The following is a 26,723-nucleotide window of genomic DNA, read 5'->3' as shown; positions in this document are numbered from 1 at the left end:
TAGACCCAATAGTTTCGGAGATTAGCTGTGGACACACACACACACACACACACACACACACACACACACACACACACACACACACACACACACACACACACAAAAACAATCTAAAAACATGATCTCCTCCTGGCTATGCCTGTTGGAGATAATAAATAGAGCAATGAGGTGTGACCTTGATTTGGTAGGGAAAAAAAAGCTAATTTGCAAACAAGATCCGGGAGATACTGTACCAACCTGTGTCAGCAGTGTGTGGGTGTCTCTCCTGCAGCGTTGCTGTGTAGCGCTGATTCATGTGTTTGAACACTCTGTCCAGTGTGGTGTGGAAAAGTCCCACTGATCCGCTACACTCTGACCACAGAGTCATCAGCCCAGGGCGCTCTGCGAGCCCCGGGAGAACTGGCACAGAAGAAAACAGGACAAATATGTACACAGTCACAACAGAGGTAAAAAAAAAAAAAAAAAAAAAAACCTTCACACCAGAATGTTGTTGGTGCATGGCCTTCAGTTTTTTCAAACAACACTCATAAATCACATTCTGCCCGACTCATTCTCCCTCCTGGGTGCACAAATAATACTTGACTCGCACTGGATTTCTGGTAACTGAACTGAAAAATAGCTTTCAGATTTAGTTCTTAATGTCAAAGACGTTCACCAAATTGGATTTTGAGTCTCTTTCATTGTTTTTTTCCCCTCTGGATTTGGGAGATTTTTACAGTTTTTGAATTTGAGCTCATAGAAATTTTATGACTTGGATTTTTAGATCTTTCTTTCTGCCTTGTCAGTGGGTGTGGGACCTATTTCCAACCAAGGGGAGCTTGAAACACTCCCCTAACAACATGATGGAAAAGGATAAAAGAGGTACATTTTTTGTATGCTGATTTTGGCATCTGAGCCTGCCAAGAGCTCTTATGATGAAATCCTTGATAAACTACCTATCGATCTGCAGAGGTCACTGCATGACTATCAGAATTTTAGTTCTTCCTTTATTGAACTGTGCATGAAAAATGCATTATATAGACTTTTACACAGACATGCAGTTACATAGACTATTCCTGGAAACTATCTCAAGCAATACAGGTAGGCAAAAAGCTACACCTTTAAATAAGTGAACAGTGAAAATAACCACCAGATGTTTATACTTTTTACATTATTTGCCCAGACACTTGCAGTTGGCAAGCTTGTCACTAGCACTGAGCGAGCGGTCACTTGTTGGTACCCACCATCAGCAGCAGATGTGATGGCTCCCAGTCTGTCCACGCTGATCTCTCCGAGCTCTTCGAGCAGCTGAGTCTGGCCCGACAGTTTGTGGAGCAGACAGCGACGCTGCCACACACCAACCCCACTGCCCAACAACTGCCATTACACAAAGAACAAAGGAGCACTTATTGTCTGGTATGCTCTCGATTCATATAAAAACACTTTCATGTTTTTTTTTTGCTTTAATGTTGTTGTGACACAACAGAAAATCAGGGTTACAACGAGCTCTACCTGGATGAGGTGATTACAGTATTGCAGATGGATGACGATGGCCACGTCCAGGTTCTCGTTTCCGGTGGTGAGGGGCAGCGGGCTGCCGGCCACGCTGTTGCCCACCCCTGTGTCCTCTGTCAGGGCTTCACTCAGGTGGCCCCTGGCTTCTGGATGTTGGCCCCTGAGACAAGCACAAGCACACAGTCACCACCAAGGGGCAGCAGAAAAACATGGAGTACTCATTTAGTGAATAGTACTCAGAACATGAATTTGCTTCATTTTTTATGTGTTACTGTCCCGTGATACCTACAAGGCAGCCTTTCATTTTCATTAAGAGCCATGGTGCTGTACAGACACTTATGAATAGCAGTTAAATGCCATACTATAATGAGTTCAGCTGGAATGTCAGTCAATATAATGTGCATCTCTCTTTTCGATCCACTTACCCGATCCTGTCTCCGTCCATGTCAAACAGAGGAGACCTCTGTGCAGGGATGGTGAGGTTGGCATTATCGTCTCCAGTGTCCTCATCATCGAAGTCGGAGGTGTTGAGGAAGTCGAAGCTCTCCAGGGCGCTCTCCACCGTCAGACTGAGGCTGGACGAGCGGCTCCTGTGGCCCGGGAGACGACACTGAGGAAGAGGAGAAGGAAGGAATGTAGGAGGGAAGATGTTGACCATCTTTTACATCTAAGCATAGTTCCAGAGAATAATCCTAATAGGCCTGGATGTAGCCAGCATTACTGCTGCTCTGTGGCCAGATTTCTTTTACAAGTGGAACAATGCTAAAATCAATCTTTTTAGGTGATTATTCACTTTATGTATTACTTTATCACATGGAACTGCTTTGGCATTCATCTAGGAAAACACAGCACCCACAGATTGGATATTTATTTCTCTGTTCATTTCCTGACAGGATGATTATTATGGCTTGACTCACTCTCAGCAGGTCCTCCAGGCGCATCACTTCCTGCTCCAGGTCCTGAAGCTCACGGCAGCGCTGAGTCAGAGACTCCAGCCTAAGCAGAAGGCTCTGGATGGCTTCCTCCAGGCTGCTCTCCAAGAAGGCCCGGCTTCCCTCCCCTGCCCAGCTCAAGCTTCCACCTCCTCCATCCGAGCTCCCACTCTGCGGCACAATTTCTGAAGAAGTCAACCTCCTCACTAGTTGCCTGGTCAGGCTGCCTCCCTCCTCTGTGTCAAGCTCCACGGGTTTGAGCTCGTCAGCGTGGTCCAGGAAAACATCCTCAGGAGCCACTGCAGAGAGGTGGCCGTCAGAGCACAGGGACGGGGCGGCCGAGCCGCAGTGGGAGCCAGAATTTCGTTGGGATTCTGTGCGTTCCCACTCCGAGTCTTCCACCACTTCAGCTTCATCGCTGGCGAGGCTGCCGCTGCCGCCACTGGCCCTGCTTCCTCTACTTCCCGTCTCCCCATCCTCTTCTTCCTCTTCCTCCTCTTCCTCCATGACATTTTCCTCTGCAATTGAATCCTCTCTTGTTGGGAGGATTTGTGATTGTGGGTCTGTTTCTGGGGGTGTGACGGTGATCTCAGGGTTGGACTGGCCTGGGGAGTGCGAGCTGGGAGCGGGGCTGGGGCTGGGCGTGGAGCCGGACGTGTCGGAGAAGGTGAAGGACAGACGTTTGCACTCTGCCACGCCGCAACCTCCATTCTCAAAGACATCATCTGGTAAGGTGGACTGAGGACGGAGACAATAGACAGACTAAATATATGTGGCAGAACAAGAGTTTGCGATCAGTGAATATAAAACTAAACGAGCATGAGAGAAAGAAAATAAGTGGAGAAAGAGAAGACCTCTATTCTTAAGTACAGTTTTTGCTTTACATTCTGGACTCTATTTCTACTTGACGAAGGCAGAAATTTGAGCAGCGATCCATCTTTATTAACAACAGGAAAACAAACAGCTTAGAGTACTCCATGCAAATCAACACGCAAGCACAGCCACAAATGGCACACAGAATCAGTCCACACCAGCAGAGGGATGTGCATCCCCATCATGTCAATGAAGGAAGGGGCACACAGGGACATTCAAGCTGGGTGAGGGCCACAACACACTCACATAGACCTCCAGACTGGATTTGGGCCTTGGCCGGAGTGCGGCCAGGTCGCCAAACGAGCGACTGCGCCTTAGCTTCTCCAGCAGGGTATCTCGGAGCATGTGCAGGAAGGAGAGGCGCTGGCGCTCCACGGGATATGGCCGCCACTTCTTTACACAACGCACACAGGCAAATGGGACAGGGTACGGGGTGTTTTAGTGAGGGTGGGTAAGATGTAGGAGGAATGGATAAACAGAGTGTAGGTTAGGGGGTTTGATGCAGAAATGCAAAGGGGAAGATGTCAGAGGGAATGGGTGATGGTTAGTTTTTGGGTAGCGCTGGCGTTATTCACATACACATGTGTGCAATCTTTGCACCCACAATCAAAGTCTCATATGGCTGGGAGCAGACAATGCTGGGGTAAGAGTGCAGGGTCTACAGGGGCATGGAAGGCAGCATATCAGCCCTTTTAACTTCAACTCAAACAGTTACTGCCCTAAAAAATCCTAATCACTGAATCCCTCTAGCTTCGGTGGCTGTGGCATGATTCACAGTTGTTTGGAGGAGAACCACTGACCAGCTGCTGTGCTCAGACTGTGAGAACTATGTAAAACCCACTGCCGTACCCCCATTTTGTTGCAGATAAAAGGGTTTGTAAGTCGGACTCACGAAGAAGGAGGTGTCCTGGAAGGTGGGGGTCTCCGGTGTGCCCTGACTGTAGATTGATACCCGTCTCTGGAGAGCCGCGGCCTTGCTCACGTTGCCAGAGGACAGGGTCAGGTCCTCTACATCGAAGGGGCTGGGTGAGGAAGAGACAGGGGCAGTTCATGCGGGTGGCTGATATGGTTTATGAATGAGACTTTGCAGCACGTGTGATCTCATTCATCTATTTCTGTTGCAATCACAAATGGAAATGATTTGCTTGGGGGGGAAAAAAAAATGCATTAAACTGTAATGACCACCTTTCCCCAGCAGATGGCAGAAAATCACAAGTTATAAAGGCAGTGAACCGACACTGACAACAGGTGGCAGCTCTGTGAAGTACAAATGGACAAATGGCCGCTAATAGACACATTGACTGTTCGAGGAATCAAAATAGTTATTTCTCGGCACCCTGCTCTGATGATACCATCACTGGGTAGGAGGCCGGGTATTTCGTAATCAGACACTTATTTTTGTGCATTTCTTCATAAGAACAGAGCTACATATTAAATAAAATCTCACTGCAACATTTGTCACTACATCAATATGTGGTGTCACAGGTGCATATGTTCGTCAATTGTTCGTCATATTTTTGTATTATCTCTTTATTTGTCTTGTGCTCTTATTATCCTCCTGTTATTCTCTGAGGTAACTAGTAGGTAATACAAGTTGATTAACATGACGACAAATTCAAAAAAGGTTGAATGCAGCTGGTATAAAGGCCTACTTACAACCAGGTGACCTCCAGGTTGAGTTTGATGGTGCCCAGGTCGTTGACGTCCACAGCCACCACCTGAGGCATGGCGGTGAACAGCTCCTTGGTCTCACAGATCACACTGCCCACCAGCATGTGAGTGGCCAGGCCCTTCAGCTCTGTCACCTGATTGGACCAAAGACACGGCCCGTTAACTATCCCAGTCTGGAGAGTGATACTGGGCTCGGAAGTCAAAGGTCAAATCAGGGCAATTTATCTGATGATAACAAAACAAACCATAATGTCCAAACAACACCATCCAGAGACCAGTGGGCTGAATTACAATGATCTTGGAAAAAAATGAGTAAGATGGGGATAACATGGCTGTGAGCTGTTAGAAGGCAATCCTGAGTGATGCCTTCAACTTTGAAGAGGCATGTTTTGTGCCTCTTCCTCAGTCTTTCGTTTATACTGCAATTGGAATAAGCATTAACATTTTTGCTTTACTGGACAGTGACAGTAGAGACAGACAGGAAAGACAAGGGAGATGTGGGATGACATGCATGCAGCACAAGTCCTGAGCTGGAATCAAGCCCCACTGCAACAACAAGATGTGGTATGCACTCCACCAAGTGAGCCACTGGGGCGCCCCAGGGTGTTAACTTTTCCCAAGTAAAGTCAGTGTCAGTACCTTGATGTTAATAAGGTCAGTAATGAGGGGCATGAAGACCATCTCCTCTCCATCCCAACTCTGTCTGGAGTTCACTTCAATCTTCCCCTTCAACTTCCACCGCTGGCGGCCGTACCGCATAAAGATCTAAAGCACGGAGGGAGAAATGAGAGGGCACCGGGGGGAAAGAGAAATGACTCTTAAACCAAAGAAAAAACAAAATTAACTTAGATAGCCTTAAGGAAACTCAAGGAGACGAGAAATATTTGTATAACACTGGGTAAGATGGATTCTGTTTGTCTCTCTGTCATTATACTATAATCATTACTTGGAAACCTCAAAATTACTATTTTTGTTCAGCATTTTTCTAAAGCTTCTTTGTTGCAGGTCAAAGGCTTTCTTCCCAAAGCAGTGCTATGATAGCATGAAAAACAGAGTAACTCACCTCATACTGATCTCCAGGACAGAGCCTGGCAAAGCCCGCAAGACCTGGAGTGAGATGAAACACACAGAAACTAATTCAGAGAGGAAATGGGGCAGGGAGAAAAAACTGATATGATGTGGGATAAGCATCTTATGCGGGTCATGGTTAATCACTCTGAGTCAAGCAAGCACGTTAACATTTAGCTGATCCTCTGATCCATCATGCTTTAAAATGAACGACCAGGTAACTGTTGAGCATCCCGCTGATTGAAGCCTGGCTTTTGGTGGAATACTGACTGTTGTATACACCAAACCTGTGACCTTTTTGGTTGCAGGATTTATCCTGATCCAACAGTCAACCTTTCTACCCACCGATGGCCTTATAATCAGAGTGCAGACATGCTCTGAATATCCACAAAATCAACTGATTAGTGCTGGGTGAATATGATAATTAATAGTGCTATGTATTTCATAATCAGCCTACTGCTGTTTTCAGCAAAATATTCCTTTAAACATAAAAGAATTCATGCCTATTCTTTTCAAAAATCCAAGTGTGAACTGGCAAAACAGTCAGGTCAAGAGTTTTATTTGTCTTTGAACAATAACCCCCTTACTATCTCACCTTTCATTTTGATGTGGAACTCCCCGAGCAGGTTCTCCAGTTCGCTCTCGAAGGTGCTCATGTTCTGGAGAGGAGAGACAGACGAGGATGGTGAGGTAAACAGCACGTAGTCACACAAGACAGGAGGAGCAATAATAATCAAGTAAGCGCTAGAGACTGTGACAAAGCCTGTCAAAACTCGAGAGGAGAGGAAACACTCTGGCAAAGCCTTTACATACAAATTTATTCAGAAGTCGCAGACCCTTTACAGACTTTGTCTACTTGTAAAACTTTTAAAAACTAAACTAAAACTACTGCACCCATGCACACTGAAGTGAAACTGCAGTAAAGCTTTAAAACTACTGTATATGCAAATTAAATCTTAAGAAAAACGTAAAACTACAGTAATCCTGCTTGGTAGGTTACCTCTGTGTACTCCTTGTAGCGGCGGTTGACCTCGGCGATGCTCTCCTTGGTGCCTTTAGTGGAGGGAGAGGAGGAGAAGGCCTGCTTCATCCTGCTGGCTCCTTCCCTCAGACGGCTCTGGATGCAGAAGGCCTCGTACAGCTCATCTACCTGAGAGCCCAAACACACACACACAACTTTATTGCCACACACAGTTCCTCCAGCTTTCATAAATAAGCCTCCTCTCGGGGAGAACAATGCAAACTTTCACATTCATAAAGTTGTGCAGTAATCAAGCTGAAAGAGAGTCTTTGACGTTTGACGTCCTCCATACATTTCATCAAAACATCCCTGGGCGGGAAACAAACTTCTAAATCTACCCATCTGTCATCAAAATTATTCTGGACATGTCAACAAACATCTCTGTGGAATTCATTCAAAGATGACCTATATCCCTGCCCATGTTACCTTTTGTTGGTTGGTTTTCAACAAGAACAAAAATGACTTTTGATAAGCATTTATAAGACGGTGCTCCGACCCCAACTGAACCCCAACCCAGGCCCAGATTCAGTGTTAACGAGATCCTGACAGAGAGTGATATTAGCGAGGATAATCCTGTGGAGGGTGTCAGGGGAAAAATAAAAAGGGAGGGAGAAAAGGAGGGGGGTATGGTCAGAGAGTGAAAATGGGACGGAGAGGGAGTCAGATGGAAAATAAAACGGTAATGAAAAGGTGGGGCAAGAAAGGCAACAAAGGAAGGAAGAAGGAGGCAGAGCAATCAGGAAAGACGAGAGATGAACAGATACAAACGGATAGACTGAGCTGATAGAATGGACAATAATAATAATAATGAAGTTTATTTATATGGCACCAGCATTATAAAGTGCTTAACAGACAGCACTTGAGAAGAATAAAATACCAAGAATAAAATAAACAAGGGATGATTAAACCCATAAAGTACTGAGTACATCAGTACCTGTCAGAGCAGTATAACCTCCAGTGGCAAGCGTCTACGTGCCGTCCCAGTGTCCGACCCCGGCGGGACACTCCCATAGCGGGGAGCCACAGACGGGGTTTAGAGCTCGTCTGGAGACGTGTGCCTGTGCCGAGCCGGCACTGCCAGAGCCGTCTGACAGAGCCCGTGGGACACACGTCATCTGAGCTCTGCTTTTTTACTCTCTGCTGAAATTTCACAGTTTCACCTGGAATGAAAACTACACAGCACTACAGGATACTGCTGTCACCATGGTAGTTACAGTAGTGCACTGATCTTAATTGAGTTTTTTTTTTTTTTTTTTTTAAATGTAAAACCCAATATGATCAGAGCTTTGTTGTCTAGGTTGTCTGCAACCAAATGCTCTGCTTGAAGATCTTTGACAGCATCTGAATTCAAAAGTATTTTATATCCAGCACTTTTTAAAAAATGTTTGTTGGGTTCTATCACCTGCTAGCGCTTCAGAGCTCAAAAAAAGTTTATGTACCTTTTAACATCAAGTGAAATACAAAAAAAAGCCCAAAGGCCCAAATCAAACAAACTTCAACTTGTCATTGCACTCTACATGAAACTAGTCCCAAAAAAATAACTCAAATCAAAAATCTCCCACACATCACTTTAACTTTCCACCATTGCTGAGTCACTGCACGCAATTTCTCCCTTAAAACACAACCTCCCGATAAATTTCAGCATCCCGTCTGTCTAATTTCCCGGCCTCTTGACTTTGCATACACTGGAGTGGCAGCCTGGCACAACAAAACACCTCTGGCGAGCCTCATCAAAGGAAAAATTCCCGCCTGCCTGACAAGCTCTGAAATATTGATGCCTCCCGCACTTTATGGCACTCATTAGGGAAAAGCAGGAGAAAATGGGCCATTCTGGCTCCAGCCGTCTTAACAGGCACACTGGATGTTTGTTTGCGTCTGTGTGCACGTATACACAGATATGCATGCATATCTGTGAGTGTAGATAGTGTGCAGTCAGAATAAGTACATTCTCATGTCTGTATGGAGAGCATAACTCACTCACATGTGAAGGCAGATGATAAAAGAGGTGTGCAGTTTACAATGGGATAATCTGGGTGACGGTAGACTGGCTGCAGATGATAACATAATGATGTGATAGTAACTTGTCAGGCTGAGAGTATAGCACAGACATCTACACAAAAATATACATATATACATATAAACAAAAGCATGCCTACCACCCTGTCCCACCAGCTCTAGCCCACCCCACCTAAGCCACAGCAGGCCGGCCCATCCCATTCCACTCCCATGGCTGTCCCCTGCCTGTCTGTCTGTCTGTCTGTGGTATGTGGTGGGGCTGCAGCAGCTGAGCTGTGCCAGCAATAAAATACCCCTCAAACCACAACTGTTATTCTCAGCTCACTGATTGCCACGGGGTTGGCGCAGGACCAGCGACAGACAGCTTTGAAAAATGTTATTTACAAAGAAATAGGGGAAAACTTGCGCAATGGAATCAATCTATCTTTATATTTTGGTTAGTAATGAAGCTGCAGGCCAAAGAAACACTGATTTGGCCGAGTGAACTGTTGGCACTGATGGTAGTAAGAAATAATCATTTGAAGAAAATGATGTGCATGTTAATGAAGTAGGTCTTTAAAAATTGGGGCTTAAGAATGGCCGTAATTCTTGTCAAGCAATCAGTAATCATATCATTATCAGCTAATTGGGCTATTTTCTGTCCTTAATTGCAGTAGCCTTATGCTGCCTCCAAAATGTCCTTTAAAGGTCAGCCAAGTCCCCCTCCAGAGGACAGCCATCAGCATATTGCTGCGCCGGGGGCCCAGAATCACCCCAGGAAACAAAACACACATATGTACACCGCCCCCAACACACACACACACACACACACACACACACACACACAGAGAAAGAGAAAGAGCAGATGCAGAAAATTGCACAGATGCAGGTGTGTATATGAATACACACACAGACACACACACTTGAGGAGAAGGCTTGGACAACAGAAAGAGGAAACAACACATGCTGTGGGCTGATGGCACAGCTAACACCCTCCCCTGGAGACACACACACACACACACACACACAGACACACACACAGACACACTCGCAGAGAAAGAGAGGAGCTGATGCGAGCACACATCACGTGTCAGACACTCACACACACATTAAGCACAAAGAGCCTGGCAAACGCCCCCTGTGGAGATTTTCCTGACTGTGTATTTAATCCTGTCTTTTGTCTTCCTCGACTTTTTTTTTTTTTTTTACTTGTTCAGATGGATCCAACCGGGCCACCCAGTTATATTTGCAGACCCCAAAAACACCACCACCGCTACATCATGAATCAGGCTTGAAAAGCGTGAATCCTCCCACCATGTGCTCCTTTTGTCGACTAACTTGCACATCATAAATATCCTGCTGAACATAATTAATGGATGTTCCAGACGGGCTATTTAACTCTATTCTAAAGTAGCGACATTTTACAGGATTTTACGGTTTTTGTTTGTACTGTTGAGCAACTCTGCCCTGAAGATGGATATTCACTACTTTGGAATGAGAGCCTTCACATGTTCACCTGCAGCACCGTCCCAACAGAAACTCACACACGCGCTGCAAACGGCCTATAAAACACTAAAATCTGACCAACTTCTCACACGTGTGAAGTGACAGTCATTTTAATATGTCCTCTAAATGACGTCCTCATGTGGAAACTGGATCATTGTGTTAATTACAGCTCAGCGGGATGATAAAAATGGCACAGCTCAAAGCCCCAGTGAGGGATTATGGGAAAATCTTTGTTGGGGAATCAATTACACCAGGGTGTGACAATACAGTGCAAATGTACTGTGGCTAAAAATGCCAAGGTAGTTCTTTCTTGTTTTTTGAAGCCCGCTCCAAGTTAACCCTTGTGCAAACATGAAGTGGCCGTGTTTGTTTGGCTGTTTGATTCCGGTTGTGAGAGCACCGACGTCAGCGGCTTTCACTGGGACTTTTAAAGGATTGTTTCTGTATCTACTGGAGATCTGACTTTAAACTGGGATTTTGGATAAGAGTGGAAAATCTTTAGGATACGGCAGGAATCCTCTTAAGATATGGCCATTATCCTGGATTGTAGGATAATGACAGTCACACACACACACACACACACACACACACACACACACACACACACACACACACACACACACACACACACACACACTCCACCAGGGGCATAGTGATTATAAGGAGATTAAAACAGGCGGGCCACATCAAACAGCATCAAACATACAGGCCCCTCTCTGGGGAAGTGTGTGTGTGTGTGTGTGTGTGTGTGTGTGTGTGTGTTGGTGGCACAATTAGCATTCAGAGAAGTGAGGGACAGCATAAAGCCTCTATATTAAATATAATGGCATGCAAAATATTCACTCTTTTTGGGTTGCATTTGGCACATGGTGCACACACACACACACACACACACACACACACAAGCACGCACAGGGGAATTGCAGGCGCCTGGCCGTCGCACTTCTCAGCTTCAATCTCTGTCATCTTTTTAATGATGCCCTGCTGACACCAGTGGCCAATGCACACACACACACACACAGGCACACAGGCACACACACTCCAGACCCTCCTCCATACAGGACAATATCATAGGGGCTGTATTGTGCCACCTGCTCCCTCCTTGTGTGCCAATTACACCTTGGACATCTGCAGGCGACCAGCCGCACAAACAGGAACAAAAGACTGGGCTGATGTGACACACACACACACACACACACACACACACACACACACACAAAGACACATCTTGCTGATAGATGATTGTTAAGTTGTCCCTCACAGCAGCTGTCCTGTAGAAAGAGGCACACCCACACCTGAACAACACTGAGACACACACACACACACACACACACACACACACACACTGCATGGTTACCAGCTGCTGAATATGGAAATTAATGCTGTAATTATAACTTAATAAACAGCAGGGGAATATCTATTATTTAATATGTCTTGGTTTGGTCCCTTTTCGTCTTTCCAGTCTTATTTGTTTGTGTTTCTTTGCTTTGGCTTCCAGTCTATGATGCTCAATATGATGTACGTCACAATTACATATTTCCTCCTAGATTTAATGGAGAAAAACCTTTATCACCTAATGTGAATTTACACAAATGTACACCTCTCAAACCTGAACAAGTAGGCATCACACGGCTGTTTCAACATCCAGCTTTTCTGAAACATTAACGTTATCGTGTCTTTTATGATCACTGAAGCCAAAGGAATTCAGCAGAAACTCCTCGAAACACTCACCCAAATCAAACCCAGACTATTTCTATGCCTCTACTGAAGCGGCAGTTTTTCCTCTAAAGCCTTCGTCACTCTGGTCTTTGGTAAAAATGACAAAATGAAGAGGTGATGATGGCTTTCCTTCCTCCTCCATGCTCCTCCTGTCAACACCACCTGTCTCCCAACGCTCACTTCCTGTTTTGCCCTGCCCTACTTCCTGTAAATATGGGTAGGGCATGTTTGTGTGTGTGTGTGTTTGTGTGTGTGTGTGTGTGTGTGTGTGTGTGTGTGTGTGCTGGGAGGAAGGGGGGTGTATAGTGGTACAGTGCGCTGCAGGCCGAGTCATAACCTCAACATGCACTCACACACAGACACACAAACCCTCCAAAACACATGACCCACAAACATGATTGTTGCTCTAATTCACAGCACTAACGCTCTCTCTCTGTGTGTGTGTGTGTGTGTGTGTGTCTGGAAGTGACAGCTGCGTAACGCAACAGATAATTGGCTAAATTCATATTAAACTCAAACCACTGCTCCAATGACATATCAACAACTACAGCAGCCAAATGCCTTCATTTTATTGTAACCAAGTCCTCTCTTTATGCGGATGAGCCTCTCTCTCTTTCTGTGTGTGTGTGTGTGTGTGTGTGTGTGTGTGTGTGCTTGCACGAGTGTGTGTGTCTTGTTCAATTTCCTGACCTCAATGCTTTTGTGGTCGGCTGATTCTCTTAGCTGGACACTCTACGATTGATCTCACTTGATAGCTATCTGCTGATGCCGGGGCTTGGAAAATAGACCTGCCCTGTCTGCATGTGTGTGTTAGTGTGTGTGTTAGTGTGTGTGTGTGTGTTTAGGTTTTTCAGTGGCAGGCAGTGGGAAGCTGGTCTGACCTGGCATCAGCTCAACACTGCTTTAGTTTTATTCAAACACTCTGCATCACGCATTTTCCTCTGCCCTTTTGACACTTTACACTTTGAAAAAAAAAATAAATAAATAAAGCTGTGAGTCCATTTCACTATTCCTAAAAATTAAGAATTTATTTGCTTTAGGTGAAATAGTTAAATAATACCACAGATGTCCAGGCTTAGACAAAAATCACTGTTTTTTGATCCTAATAAACATCAAGGATCTGTGAAGTCTGCGGCCGCTCGCTGCAAAAGAATCTATTTCAAGCGTTTAACACAAACCCGCGACTCGTACGGAGATCGCCTCAGCAGAGTAGTTGTCAAATATATTTAGAATACTATGGAAGAATACAGGGAGCGCTCGATTTATCTCACTTTTTTCGCTGTGTCTCTTCTTTTGAGGCTTTGCAAACTACCTGGCAAGATAAATCAAATCCCTCATCCCCTAGTTCAAATATTTACCGCTGGATTCAAATCTATTTTTTGCGCAGACCTAGAAAGAACAGAGGAGCATTCATCTGGTTCAGAAGATGCTGGGTGTCAGGACTGCGTGTTTGAGTGTGTGTGTGTGTGTGTGTTTTAGCTACATCCTTTGAGCACCACACAAGACAGAACAAGTATTGAAGCGGCTCCCTGCTTTTTCTTGACTATCAAAGTCCAACGTGAACACAAACGCAGACGCATCTCCTGACCTCTTTGCAAATGATTCTCGTTGCTCTTTCATTTCCCCGTTTTTTTCCCCTCCACTTCTCCTTCTTTGCCTCCCTGCTTCTCCCTCTCTCATCTTATCATCTTCAAGGGCCCTGTCAATCGCTCCCCGCCGTACTCCACTAACTGCCCTGACCTAGATTCACTGTTGCTTCCACACCAACAAAAACACTAGCTAGGTGCGAATCTGGCCGATGATTACTGTTTTGACTGTGCAACCCTGCAAATGTGTGTGTGTGTGTGTGTGTGTGTGTGTGTGTGTGTGTGTGTGTTTCCACATTGGAACCGTCCACGCTGTGTTTTTTTTAGCCTGTCAGCATGGATGTGTGTGGTTACACGTGTGTGTTTAAAGGGTTAACGCCACCCAATAGATGGCTCCTCAGAGTGCTTCAGGACTTCAAAGGCTCTCTCTTTGGGTAACCATGGTTACCTTTGGAACAGCGCTGTTGTTTGGGCGTATGTGTTCTGATTGCCTGCTGTCACGTCTGATTTGACGCACAGCGAGGGAGACCAATATGAGACTACAAAGGGGGACGGAGGGAGAAAAGTCACCTGGCCTTGAAACCTCGGTGGGGAATTAAGTTCCCTGACTGGCGAACAGGAAGGGAGGAAACAACGGAGAACACGGCGGGGAAAAGTTACGCGACCTGGCGACCTTGGTGTGGAGGTTTCTGCCTTGAATGTGGAACCTTATTAAAAAACTACCAGGTGGCCACATGTTCCAGTTCACAATACAAACCCATAGAAAGTAACTCATCTGCATCAGCTGCTTCAGGGTATATGCGGGAATCTTGAAGTTCATTTTAATACCTTTTTAAGACTTTTTCAAGACCTTCTCAATATTTTTTAATACCTCACCGCCACGTCAAGCGGTAACCATTTACATCAGTGATATTTTTAACTGAACAGTTTTAGTTTGTGATAAAGACTATAGACCACTATGATACATCAGAGCGTACTTTGTGCTTCTGAATTTCTGCGCACCCCCTCCACAATAGCCTAGTTTTTTATGTACCTGTTCATCTTTGTTTTTTTAATAAAAATGAATAAATTCACACACTTTTATGATGTTTTTGGGACTCAAACTCTTGGACAGCTAATTCAGAAAAAATACTTTCAAAATTTAAGACTTTATAAAGTCATGATAAGACTTTTTAATACTTTTTAAGGGTCTTAATTTTCCCAAAACTGATTTATCACCTTTTCAAGACCCCGCGGATACCCTGTGCTTATGTGGTCATCTGCTCATTCACTCCAATGGGTTTTGCAAAGTCAAGGCTTTTACACAAACTTTCTCACCTTCATGTTTTACTGAAGCAGCATCACACCACAGGGAGTGCTGTTACACTGAATATTAGCGCGGCTGTGATTCGGGCATCACTCCACACCCCAACCTTAGCAGACAAGCGGCAGGTCCTGAGTCTGCCTGGACGGGCCAATACCTGTTTATTTAACCGCCATCTCCAAATGCCAAACCAGTGTGTTTACACTGCAACTGCTGGAGTTAGTGAACATAATATGCACGGCACTGCACTGAGCAACACCAAGGTTTTACATAGGCTGCTGAAAGTGACTGTGCCATCTACATTTTCTAGCTCAAGTACGTTGGTTTTAAACCGGCTCTGTGTCAGCCAAGCACTATCGCTGTTAAAGAGATATTTCTACACAAACTATAATACCAGCCGAGAGGAGACAGGAGGTATATACCATTTTTGCATGAGTACGGCTTGTAATGCATCGTCTTCCTTTAGTATCATGTTAACTTGGCGACACAAATCCCAGATTAAGAAAACAGAAAACAGAAGTAGGCAAATGATGACCAATAGAATATCAATAGGTTACAAGAGGTAAAATATGTGCTAATATTGTGGCTGCCATACGGGAAAAACAGCTGAGGCACTGCTGAGGGTATGGAAGTGCTGACGGAAGACAGAACAGGCCGAGAAAACATCTGGAATCACCAACGCAGCCCACACCGGCTGTTTTCTGGAGCCTCAATGCAAAACTCTCAAACCTAAGAATACCACGCTCAAACAATCTGCCACAAAAAGAAAAAGAAAAAGGCAAAACACGAGCAGCACTGCTGGGTCTCGGCCGGCGGTACCTACCTTGCTCATGTGGAACTCCAGACGCCTCATGTACCTCTCGATGGTTTTGATTTGCTGCAGGAAGACAGAAAAAGCACCAAAGTTACACCTACATTTACTGGGTATTTATATATATATGTGTATGTATATATGTATTGTAAAGTAGTTGCAAACTTGTTGTAGTTGCTATAGATACAGCCTTAATCCATCTTATTCATTTATTTCTCCCATCTCATCCCACATTTTCTTATTTCTCATATTTTTCCTTCCAAACTCTTATTTCTTCACTTCCTCCTTCTTTTCCCCCACTGTCTTTCTCCTTACCTTCGTTCTTTTCTACTTCAAAGACTCCTTCAAACACACACACACACACACACACACACACACACACACTAAACTTAGAGAGGACGTTACAGCGGGCCCTCCCCTCCATCAACTCACCTTGTCAAGATCGTACAACACTCCCTGTAGAAAAAACACACACACACACACACACATACACACACAAGGTTAGTACAAACGGACAGCACAGCTGAGGCTGGCTTAAGTAATGCAAAGCAGATTGCAGTTGTCTGGCATCAAAAGAAAAAAAAATCCTATTAAAATCTCCCGTGGCAGCCTTTACATTACATTGTGTGTGTATGAATCAGAATGTGCTTGCCATCTGTGAACTGATGATGCTAAACTCGAGGCAGGATCATCTGAATGACAATGGGACAGAGCTGAGATGTGGAGAGGGAGCCTACAGCCTCCGAAATATTTATTCTTACTGCCTTCATACACACTGAGAGGAACAGGCAGGAATAAAGCCTGATGGAGCCAACAAGCGTCTTGACTTCACCAATCTGAGCTTCCGGTACACTGTGTGGATTAAATACATCCTCCTTGACCTCCCCGAGCCAAGTTAAAGCTTGGAGGAGGAGATCATCGTAGGCTCCTCCCCCTCAAAGCTTCTCCTCCAATGGCCTTTGAGAGGGAGGTGAGGGAGGGCGTAATGTAAGTCAAAGTGATTTCTTATTACTATTTTTTCAATTGTTCCTATAGCAGAGATCTGTATGGGTATAGAGTGTTGATTCTACAGTATAATGTGAATTAAGCTGTGTTGTTATTGAGCCTGTTCCTTGTTATATTATGAAGAAAATGCACAGGCAACAGAGGGTCCTGCACTAAACTACAGCTCTTATGGGCGTAAATCGTTGTTCCTACGCTTGAATACAAGCTTTTTTTGGTTGAGTTTTATTGTGTTTTTCCTCTTCTTTTTAATGCACTATTGTGTTTAAATAAAGCATACTCCATTGCTTTTGACTGTACAAAATGTGCTGTATAAATAAAGTTTGGAGTGGTTTAGTTTGGAATGTGGATGCTGTCTCTCACCAGGCGAGAGTTCCTCTTCATGTCCTTCATCAGAACGGTGAGTTTGTCCAGCTCCGTTTGGTGCACCTCCAGATACTCACTACAGGGATGCAGAGAGGTTTTTATGAGTATAACAAGACAAAATGAAACTTTATTGATCCTTGTGGGGGAAAAGAATCGTGCAAAATATTCAGCAGGGAAGGGAACAATGTGATGAAAAATAACGAAAAAATTAAACGAGTCAATAAGCAGTCACATAACAGATACATCAACACATGCTGCAGATAATTTCAGGGTGTTAGGTGGATAATAACACAACGTGCACAGGTTTGTGTGTGTGTGTGTGTATAGCTACGTGCGAGTGTGTGTGTGCTACTCACTCCAGGCCCTGTTTGAGCGCAGTGTAAACCTCCTCCAGTCTTTTGGGTTGGGGCTCTCGGGAGCTGCTGCCGCTCTTGTGGCCTGACAGGTGAGGCTTCTTGGGTTTGGACTGGGTCTTCTTCTGCACTGCCGAGTTCCCCATGAATGAGTTACACCTACACACACACACACACACACACACACACACACACACCAAGTATATTTAGAAGACTATATTTGGAATTCTATGCAACGATGAGGGAGTCAGTGTCTCCATCGGGCGCTTGTGTTTTTCCTGTTTTCAGTGGACAGGATGGGATGCATTTTTGTGTGATTTCTGTCTCAACCTTGATGCACTGAAAGCCATAAACAAGTTAAATAAGTCACAGCAGAAAAAAAGTGCTTTTTCACGTTTTCTTAAGTGTCATAGCAACAGCAGGAGAAAAGAGAAGTAGTGCGTCTGAGATACGTACACAAACAAAAAAGTGCTTTCTACACTGAGAAGCGGCTCACACATCATCCTTGGTGTTTCGTGGGTTCAGGCCTGCCTACAGTGATGTAACGCTACAGTATGTGTGTCATATCTTACAGCTTCCTGAACATGCCTCTGGGTGTGTCTCGGCATGAGCTCATCTTGTTTATCAGATGGAGAGGGTTACTCAAGTCTGTTTACACTGACGGGACTTCAGTCGTGCAAAACGCACACATATAAACAGAATATAAATCATCACTATCTGCAGAGAACGGTGAAAAATGTTGATCCCAATTCCTCACAGCCCAGGGTCACGTCGTTAAATGTCTTGTTTTGTCCCGACCAACAGTCCACAACCCAAAGCTATTTAGTTTACTGTTAATAAACAAATAACTGCACTGTTTTCATTTTCCTATCGTTCAGTGCTATGCCACATGTTTCACGGCTCTGATTGGTTGTAGGTCTATCCAACTGCATCCAGAGGCATTTTGGCCACCGTTCATATCGCCCCTTGGAATTGAAAATGAACTGAGACTAATTTGCATTCGAGAACTGGTCTGACGATGCCAGGCTAAACATAGAGCTGTGAACTCCTCTCTTCTATCTACATCATCCTTCTTTTTGTACAGTAATGATCAGTTTTTATGCCCTTCTTAATATTGTTGTTTTTAGCGAGCCGTAGTTTGTAAGAAAATGACAGAAAAACCACAACAAGCCTAAGTGCCTTTGTTTAGATCATATCTGCCTTGTCTGACATGTATGGCAGGCTTCTGTCATTACTCTTCCGCCAGAGTGAACATACAAACACACAGATACACACACACACAGTGAAGCAATCACACTCCTGGCAGTTAATGACATTAAAACGCTCTTCACTCAACTCTTTACCCCCGAGTCATATCCAGTGGATGAACAACAATTGTGATTGATTCAAAAGAGAGGCCAACGAATGTGGATAACAGGGAAGGTTTATTACATTTATTAAATAAAGTAGAAGTTTAGCATTTGGTATTTGTTTAAAAAGCGACAAACGGGGGTCCAGGTAGATATTTGTAAAGATGTGCCAACAAATGCACATAAAGACACACTCATACTCACACACTGACCATTTTCATCCTATATATCATGCTCGATCCATTAAAGAGATTTTTTTTTTCCAGAGCTATCTCACAAAGCCTCCTCTCTTCACATAATTGCGTTTTAGGTCACACTCATCTACACTGCTCATGCACACTTCGGCTTTATAAACCATTACAGATTTAGCTGACAAATGACATTTCCCTGGGCCTTAATGAAACGATTCCAGAGCCGCGTTGGGGACGGAGCGACAGCCGATCCCGGCTCTCGACAAGTCGGAACGCGCCACGTCTCGCTGCACGCCAGCGAACGCAGCACAACTTAGGCTAAGCTGCTGCCACAAATCTAGGGCACCGCCGTACCGAATGAGAACGCTGCGTAGCCTTGGGGTCACGCAAGCTGTACTGCTACACTACGGCTTGGCACACACACACACACACACACATATAGGGACACACACACACACTCACACATACATAAATGCTAATATAATTCTATAATTCCGCTATATTGTGAATCGGCTTGCACAGACACTTCTTGCATTCACAAATGCACAGGCATCTGTGTTTTATTCACACACACAAAGTCTCCAATATGCATGCATGCACTGACGCACAGTGAAACATGCACACGGGCACACACAGACGCACACACGGTACGTGAACACACTCCAGCGGCCCTCTCTCAGTAGCTTTCCATCCCGCTCATTATCAGAATGGCAGCTTGTCAGTCGCTGTCAGTCGCCCACACAGCCGAGTCATTCCAACCAATTACCCCATTCAGCGTCTGAGCGCGGCGAAAAGGGGGAACAATGTCTTCAAATGGGTTCGCTCAACAAGGCCGGGGGTTTCTAAAGAGCACCCAAACACAGGCGCCGAAACCGAGAGTCTAGAATAGCAATAACATAACGGTGAGAGATCTTCATGTGTTGAAGAGAGAGAGAGTCTTGGGGGAGTGTATGTGTGAGACAAAGTGTGAGCAACAAAATTTTAACTTCACACATCTCTAACTTCTTGCAGCCAACTTCTGGTTCGGAAATAATTCATGTGAGACTCAAACATTATGAAACATTATTAAGGTTGTGGAATGATTATGTAAAAAAAAAAAAAAAATGTAAGTTGATAATCGCCCCCTGAAGATTTCAAATCCTTTTTTGGGATCGTAGCACTCGCTGTGACTCGCTGAAGATGGCTTAACATCACGAGGGTCAGCCGCGGCTCAGTGTGTCACTAAATTCCTGCTTCCTGTGTCGGTGAGGACTGAGCTGACCCCCGCTTCCAGGGAGATTTATTAAAGGAACATTTTGATTAAAATCCTCAACACAGCTAGGAGCCTAATGATTTTGTCATAGAAGTACATGCTGCATGTTTTTACTGAAAGTGTGATATCGGTGTTGGTGCCATCATTATCTTTCTCAGGCAGGTGGGGTTCAGTTGTTTTGACCACTTTCCATACCGGCATGGAATCGCCGCATCTCTAATTTAACCCAAGACGTTCAGTTTTAGCTTTTGGAGTCTTGAATCTGATGCTTCAAAAGGTTGTCAGTAAACGAGGTCAAAGTTGAAAGCGACAGTGACGCCCTTCTTTGCTCAGAAACGCAAGAAAAATAAATCAATAAAAATATGCCAAAAGGTAAAAATGATCAGCTCCAGAGTTTTAACTTGTTGTTTTTGCAGCTCGCCATCTGAGCTTTTGTGTAAACTGATTCGCAGGAAAAATGGCCAAGTTGTAAGTTGAGATATACAAAGTGAATGGAGAGCAGGGGATGTTTCACCCCCTTTTTCTGCACCGTGTCTACCTGTGAAACCTCGTAATGTAATTCCTGGTTGGCCCAATGTCTTCTGCTTACCGTGAGCGCCTTTCCTGTAGCGTGCTGAAGCCGGCGAACGACTGACTCCGGATTATGCCATTGGGCCCTCCGGGGGAGTGGGTGCCTGCCGCCATGATCTCTGGGACACGGGACGACACTCCTGCAGCACAGACAGAAACACAACAGCATTATGGGATGTGAAGCTACTGTTTCCATTTGACGACAGTGGAGGATTCAATTATGGGATCAAAAAGAACATCTTAGGAGCTCAGTTTCCATCAGAGCTACTTGTTTAGAAGTCTGCAAGAGGGTTAACTTGAGTGCACTGAGCATTGTGCAACGCTCAGACCACAAGGTAGGTACTGTTGCACGCTGGTGATGCTTGCCATGTGGGATGTGAACCAGCAGCATTCATGTGCAAACATGTCTGGACTGCTCCAGCCAACCTGTCACCACCCAGCTGCAAACATACCTCAACTGTTACTGTTTTGCATGTGTTGTCTTTTCTCAATGAGATGTCAGAAGATGTGACCCTGCTGCTTTCTGTCATGTGCAATGTGTACTTTGCACATATTTTCACCTGAACTGAGAGGACAGCTTTCCTAGAAATCACAGCGATAGATGAATCGGCAAAGATGTTCCCCCCTCACAGTCTCCAGAGTCGACTCAGAGTCAGCCTTTCAATCCGACAAACTGAAAGCAGAGCATAGTGGTCCGCATTTTTCCACCACCAGCTCAGTGGGCAGCATCAGCTTTTGTTGGGTACAGTAGGTATGCCTTGATTTTGTGCACCGGCATGTGATGTGTTTTCAGGTTGATTATGGGCAGAGCAGCTGACAACTAAGCATTTACGTCCTGTGACAGTAACTCCACACCACAGGCCTCAGTATTGTCAATTCTCCAGTTAAAAGAATGGGTTTTGCTCTATTGTAGTATTGCAATGCCAAGTAGCTATCTTTATTAAAAAAAAAAAAAAAAACATCACTCTTCGACTCGAACTTCTGAGTTGACTGCCGAGATCTAAGACTGATGACTCAACTTGTCAAATTTCAGGGGGCAGCCATACAGAGAAATGTCCAAAATCACTCACAGATTTGTCATAACTGGTCATGATTGCATTTTCTGAAATCTAAAATCTAATTAAATGGGTAATGAATCCCAGAAGGCCAATCTGGACTGTTCTGTGACTGATTTATCTGATCGGCCTCCCCTATAGTTAAGACATCTTTTCTCACCAAAGCCTTTTTCTATATTTAGAAGCCATTGCCTGTCAAAATTCTACCTTTTTTCAACCGGAGATGTGGAATGCAACATGACTCATGTGTACTCAGGGAAAAGCTGCAAATAGACACTCGGAGGAGTGAGATGTCCACGTTTGGCCGACAGATAATGATGTTAGAAGAATCCAACGCCTGGAGGGAAGGATCTGGCGAGGAAACTCAATCACTGGTTCAACATCTAGCATGATGGGGTTGGACCCAGGTCGCATCGGTAAGGTCAGCAGGTCAATTGAGTCTAATTCACAAGACATGCCACTGACTATTAAAGGGCAAATTATTTCATGGCAGGAAAAAAAAAAGTGCGATGGCCTGTTTTGCTTCTAATTTTACCTCTCACGTCCTGTTCGCCAAACAAAACAAAACAAAGAGAAACAGTGATTCCGCTTTTCGCTTGTGTTCAGGGTCAGCCACCGCAGGAGCTGATAGCGATTCAATGTCCTGTTTCGAGGATGCTTCGCCAAGTGCAAAACTGGCAACCTTGAGCGGACAGCTGCTTTGGCTCAGCTGATGATGACCACAAGCTGATCGTGATGTTGCTAATGTGACGGCAGCAAACACTGTAGTCAAGAGGAAGGGGAAGCGTCCTCTCAGTGTTATTTCACAACCGAGCTACAGGAAAGTGTGTGGTTAACACAGAACGCCCGAGGGGGGAGAGAGAGAGAGAGAACGAGGCAGGGAGATGCCAAATCAAATTAAACTGCACTATTAAGCAGTTGAATCAAGACTCTACAGCTTCAGTATTCTGCTCGGTCTCGCCTTCACCTTCCTCAGAGATTTAAACAGTCGCAAAGCGTTACCAGTTAAACAACTCTGCCAAACGAAGAGACATGCAAAGCACACAGTATTTTTTTATTTTTGTGTGTGTGTGTGTGTGTCATTTCCTTCAAGGGGCTCCGTGTTTGTACGTGCCTGCCTTTTCCACTGATCCATCCATCTTCCTGTCTCCAGAGGACAGGCTATCTCTGGGTTTAAAGGAGGCCACGGCCCATGTCAAAACACACAAATGCAAGCATGTACACACACACACATACACACACCCCTCTCCATCCACAGACACGCAGGGGGAATCTGCAGTGCTACGAGGGATTGAACCGGCAACCTGATACCCTTTGCTTTGGTCCCAGAACCAGAGGGCTGAGACAGTGATACCTGTGACAGATCGAGGGAGCACAAAGACGCGGCACGGGGCCCAAGGAAAGACTAGAGCCTTGTTTTGCGGTGGAGGAACAATAGGCGAGTGAGACTGATACTGCTCAGGCTATTTATAGACGCTCACTTTAACACTGAGGACTCAGGGGCGGATGGCTGTGACTAAGCAAACTAATGATCGGGAACGCTGGTTTGGTTCGGATGTTTTGGACTGGATCTGCTCTGGATCGCACTGGATGGGACCGGCTTGGATTTCAGCTGGTCATTCAGTGTTTACCTGCTTCACTTTGATTGACTAGTTTTTTGGCAATTAGGAGTACTTCATATTTCAAAATATCCTCCAGACGAGATCAGAGAGTTTTCGGCTGACCCTGACTAGCAGCAGGTAAAAAGAAAGAAAAAAAAAAAAGACGTGGATGTTGCAAACAGCACAAATTCAATTTAATGCCCTCAAGCATTTTGGTCCATTTTGGTCTCAGGATGTTTCAGCAGCGTGCTTTTCATTCCTGCCATGTTCGCCTGTCTGACTTACCCTTGACTCACCCTCCTAAAACAAGAGCAGTGGGTGGCAAATGACAGTACATTTTGTTACCTAATGCTCAGAGCGGTCACAGGACAGGCTGGACGCTGTTCCCGGCGCTGCAGACATTTCCTTCAGATTCAGCTTCAGCAAAATGTAGAGGGATGAGCACAGGAAGACACTAAACTAAACGGTGCACAAAATGAGACCAAAGGGTTTCAGCTACCTTTATTCCCAATATCCAGTTCTTATAATAACCTTTTTAGGTGGATGATCAAACATTATGGCATCTTACTGAAGAAGTTTGTGTCAATTTTGTGATGATATTCTAGGCGCTTTCATGGGTTTTTCATTAATATGGAAATTATAAGCAAAGTAGGTAGAGGCAAATCAGAGAACAGCTACAACAGCCTAAAAGGTTTAGAAAGTTGCATCACTGTACTGTAATGCCGCCTTTAAAACCAGGAAAAGATCACAGTTATGCCATATTACTGTATAATGATATACAAAATCTCTTGTACTATCATATTACAATATACTGTCCAGCTGCACTTTGTAGCATCACACAACAATCACAACAATATACTATCATATGGTGCAAGTTGAATTGTCAGAAGACCACACTAACAAACGATGCAGGGAAAAACAGCCTCATATCTCCCTCTGAGTTATACAGTATGCTTATCAAAATCCTTTCATTAAGAAAAAGAGCTGGACTCGTTGCTCCTTGCACGGCAGACAGTTGGTGGACTGAAATTCACCCAGAGTTTGCCCTACATTCATTTATCAGTGACTGGCCCACCCACTGCTGGAAAAATGTGTGCAGTTATAAAAAGATAATCATCTAGTCTCCTTTCTCCGTCGGAAACCAAGCTGATATAAAGTCAGTGTTTCAATTTTTTGCCACCAAACGCTTTCATTAGTTCACAGGATCGAACTTTTAAAAGTTCAATCAGCTGCGGCAAAAATATTTAGTGGACATTCTCAGCTATACAGCTCATATGGAAATCTAATAAGAATACATCTGTGTATGGCCTTATGCCAAAGAAAAGCATTTATATTAAACATTTATAGTCAGATATCAACCGGGTACATACATGTTTTTGTAATTCGACATGTAAAAATGTGGCAAATTTGAACAGAATTCATAATTCAAATAATTCATAATTCAATGTCTTTATTTGTCCCCAATGGGGGAATTAGTTTCGCAACATGTTTCATATGAAGGTATTTAATGCAGACATGTCATGCTTTCCCTCTATATCTGTATCTGTGTATATTTATATATGTAAATCACTCTGATGAACAAAAATTTATATTGGTGATTTTCATTTTGGTCATTTCCTTAGCTTCTCTTTTAGTAAGTTAAAGTTAAGGGGCCAAAAAGCTCAACATGCAGTGAATATTGAGTGAAATAAGTATGCGACCCATTCACACACACACGTCTCACCTTTCTCTAATGCTTTCCCAACCTCAGCAAACCCTTAAAAACAAACTACACGACTTATCAGTGCTACTCACGTAGGTAAACACAAACAGCTTCCCTCTTACCTCTAACACACACACACACACACACACAGAGTTCAACCTGCAAATCATAAAAGCTCTCCTCTGCACCTCTTAGTGTCACCTCTCATCTCATCTAAAGAGGCTTTCAGTGCAAGAACAACAATGCCGACTCGCAGTGTGTTCTGGTTTGGTTCCAGCTTCGCGCAGCTTCAATACAGCCTCCAGTCAGTCCATTCAGGGCCTTTCTAATGCGCCTCTCACACTCTAACAGCCTTAAACGCCCTCGACGAGGATGTGTGTGTGCGGTGTGTGTACATGTGCAATATCCCCGGAGCGGATGGTGAGTGAGAGTGTTTGAGTGTGAAGAACAGGATGGGTAAGTGAGAGAACGGAGCATGTTCAGGATGAGGGATGAGAAAACGGGAGGAAAGGAAACGAGGAAGGGAGGAAGGGAAGGAGGCATCTAGCCACCGTATCCCTGAGCAGGAGCCGTGGGCCCCAGCGGACACACATCAGCGGCGCCACACAACGTCCCTCAGTCTCCCCTTACCGAACAGCCACACTTTCCCAAATGGCTCCATTCACCCCCAGGTGCCGCCTCCGAGTCATTTAAACATTTGAATTGATTTGAATCGAGTATTTTTCTCCACCAAGGTCAGCTCCCATCCTCTCCTCAGCAACAATATCTGACTCACCTCCTTTCTTCCTCCCTTTCTCTCCCACACCACCTGTTTTGTTCCACTTGTCTCCCATTCACTTCCTACACTTCTCACCCGGCTCCTTTTGTCATGTTTTGTTTATGGCGGTGAATGTACAAAATGTTAGGGACACTTTGTTCACGGAGTGCACTGATGAGACGAATTCAGGTCAATGGCATTAACCCATAATGATTTCATACGTTCACAGAGGAGGAGATGGAGAATTTTAAAGCTGTGCAACAATTGAGATTCAAGCTGCGGCTCTCAAGCACAGTTGTCACGTTCGCTGACAATCACCTCAGTCATTCTCAGCCTCTCCTCTCTCAGTGTAAGTACTGGTGCACAACACACACACACACACACACACACACACACACACACACACACACACACACACACACACACACACACACACCTGGCAGCTTTTCCTTTAGACACTCTCTGCCCACTTCACTTGCCTCTTTCATGCAAGAGTCTCGCCCAAACTCACAGGCAGCTGCATGCACACACTCTGTAAACTCTCTA

General features: G+C 44.7%; 1 protein-coding gene across 2 annotated transcripts in view; it reads right to left on the bottom strand.

Annotated features, from left to right (window-relative positions):
- The window catches only part of ripor2 (RHO family interacting cell polarization regulator 2), a 57,211-nt gene that overhangs the window by 3,581 nt on the left and 26,907 nt on the right, over positions 1-26,723 (bottom strand). For both annotated transcript variants that reach the window (XM_030064018.1, XM_030064017.1), the window contains exons 2-17: positions 21,082-21,202; positions 17,704-17,859; positions 17,345-17,423; positions 16,412-16,435; positions 15,992-16,045; positions 7,039-7,188; positions 6,634-6,697; positions 6,034-6,077; positions 5,610-5,735; positions 4,956-5,104; positions 4,192-4,321; positions 2,412-3,164; positions 1,920-2,104; positions 1,492-1,654; positions 1,224-1,356; positions 238-399 (exon numbers count right to left, since the gene is read on the bottom strand). In XM_030064018.1, the coding sequence (XP_029919878.1) occupies positions 238-399; positions 1,224-1,356; positions 1,492-1,654; positions 1,920-2,104; positions 2,412-3,164; positions 4,192-4,321; positions 4,956-5,104; positions 5,610-5,735; positions 6,034-6,077; positions 6,634-6,697; positions 7,039-7,188; positions 15,992-16,045; positions 16,412-16,435; positions 17,345-17,423; positions 17,704-17,859; positions 21,082-21,202 (2,493 nt within the window). The remainder of the gene's footprint in view (positions 1-237; positions 400-1,223; positions 1,357-1,491; positions 1,655-1,919; positions 2,105-2,411; positions 3,165-4,191; positions 4,322-4,955; positions 5,105-5,609; positions 5,736-6,033; positions 6,078-6,633; positions 6,698-7,038; positions 7,189-15,991; positions 16,046-16,411; positions 16,436-17,344; positions 17,424-17,703; positions 17,860-21,081; positions 21,203-26,723) is intronic.

This window comes from Myripristis murdjan, chromosome 11, assembly GCF_902150065.1.
Source record: "Myripristis murdjan chromosome 11, fMyrMur1.1, whole genome shotgun sequence".
NCBI lineage: Eukaryota > Metazoa > Chordata > Actinopteri > Holocentriformes > Holocentridae > Myripristis > Myripristis murdjan.
Note: the sequence above shows the minus strand (reverse complement) of the source record. Positions and strands in the feature narration are given on the sequence as shown.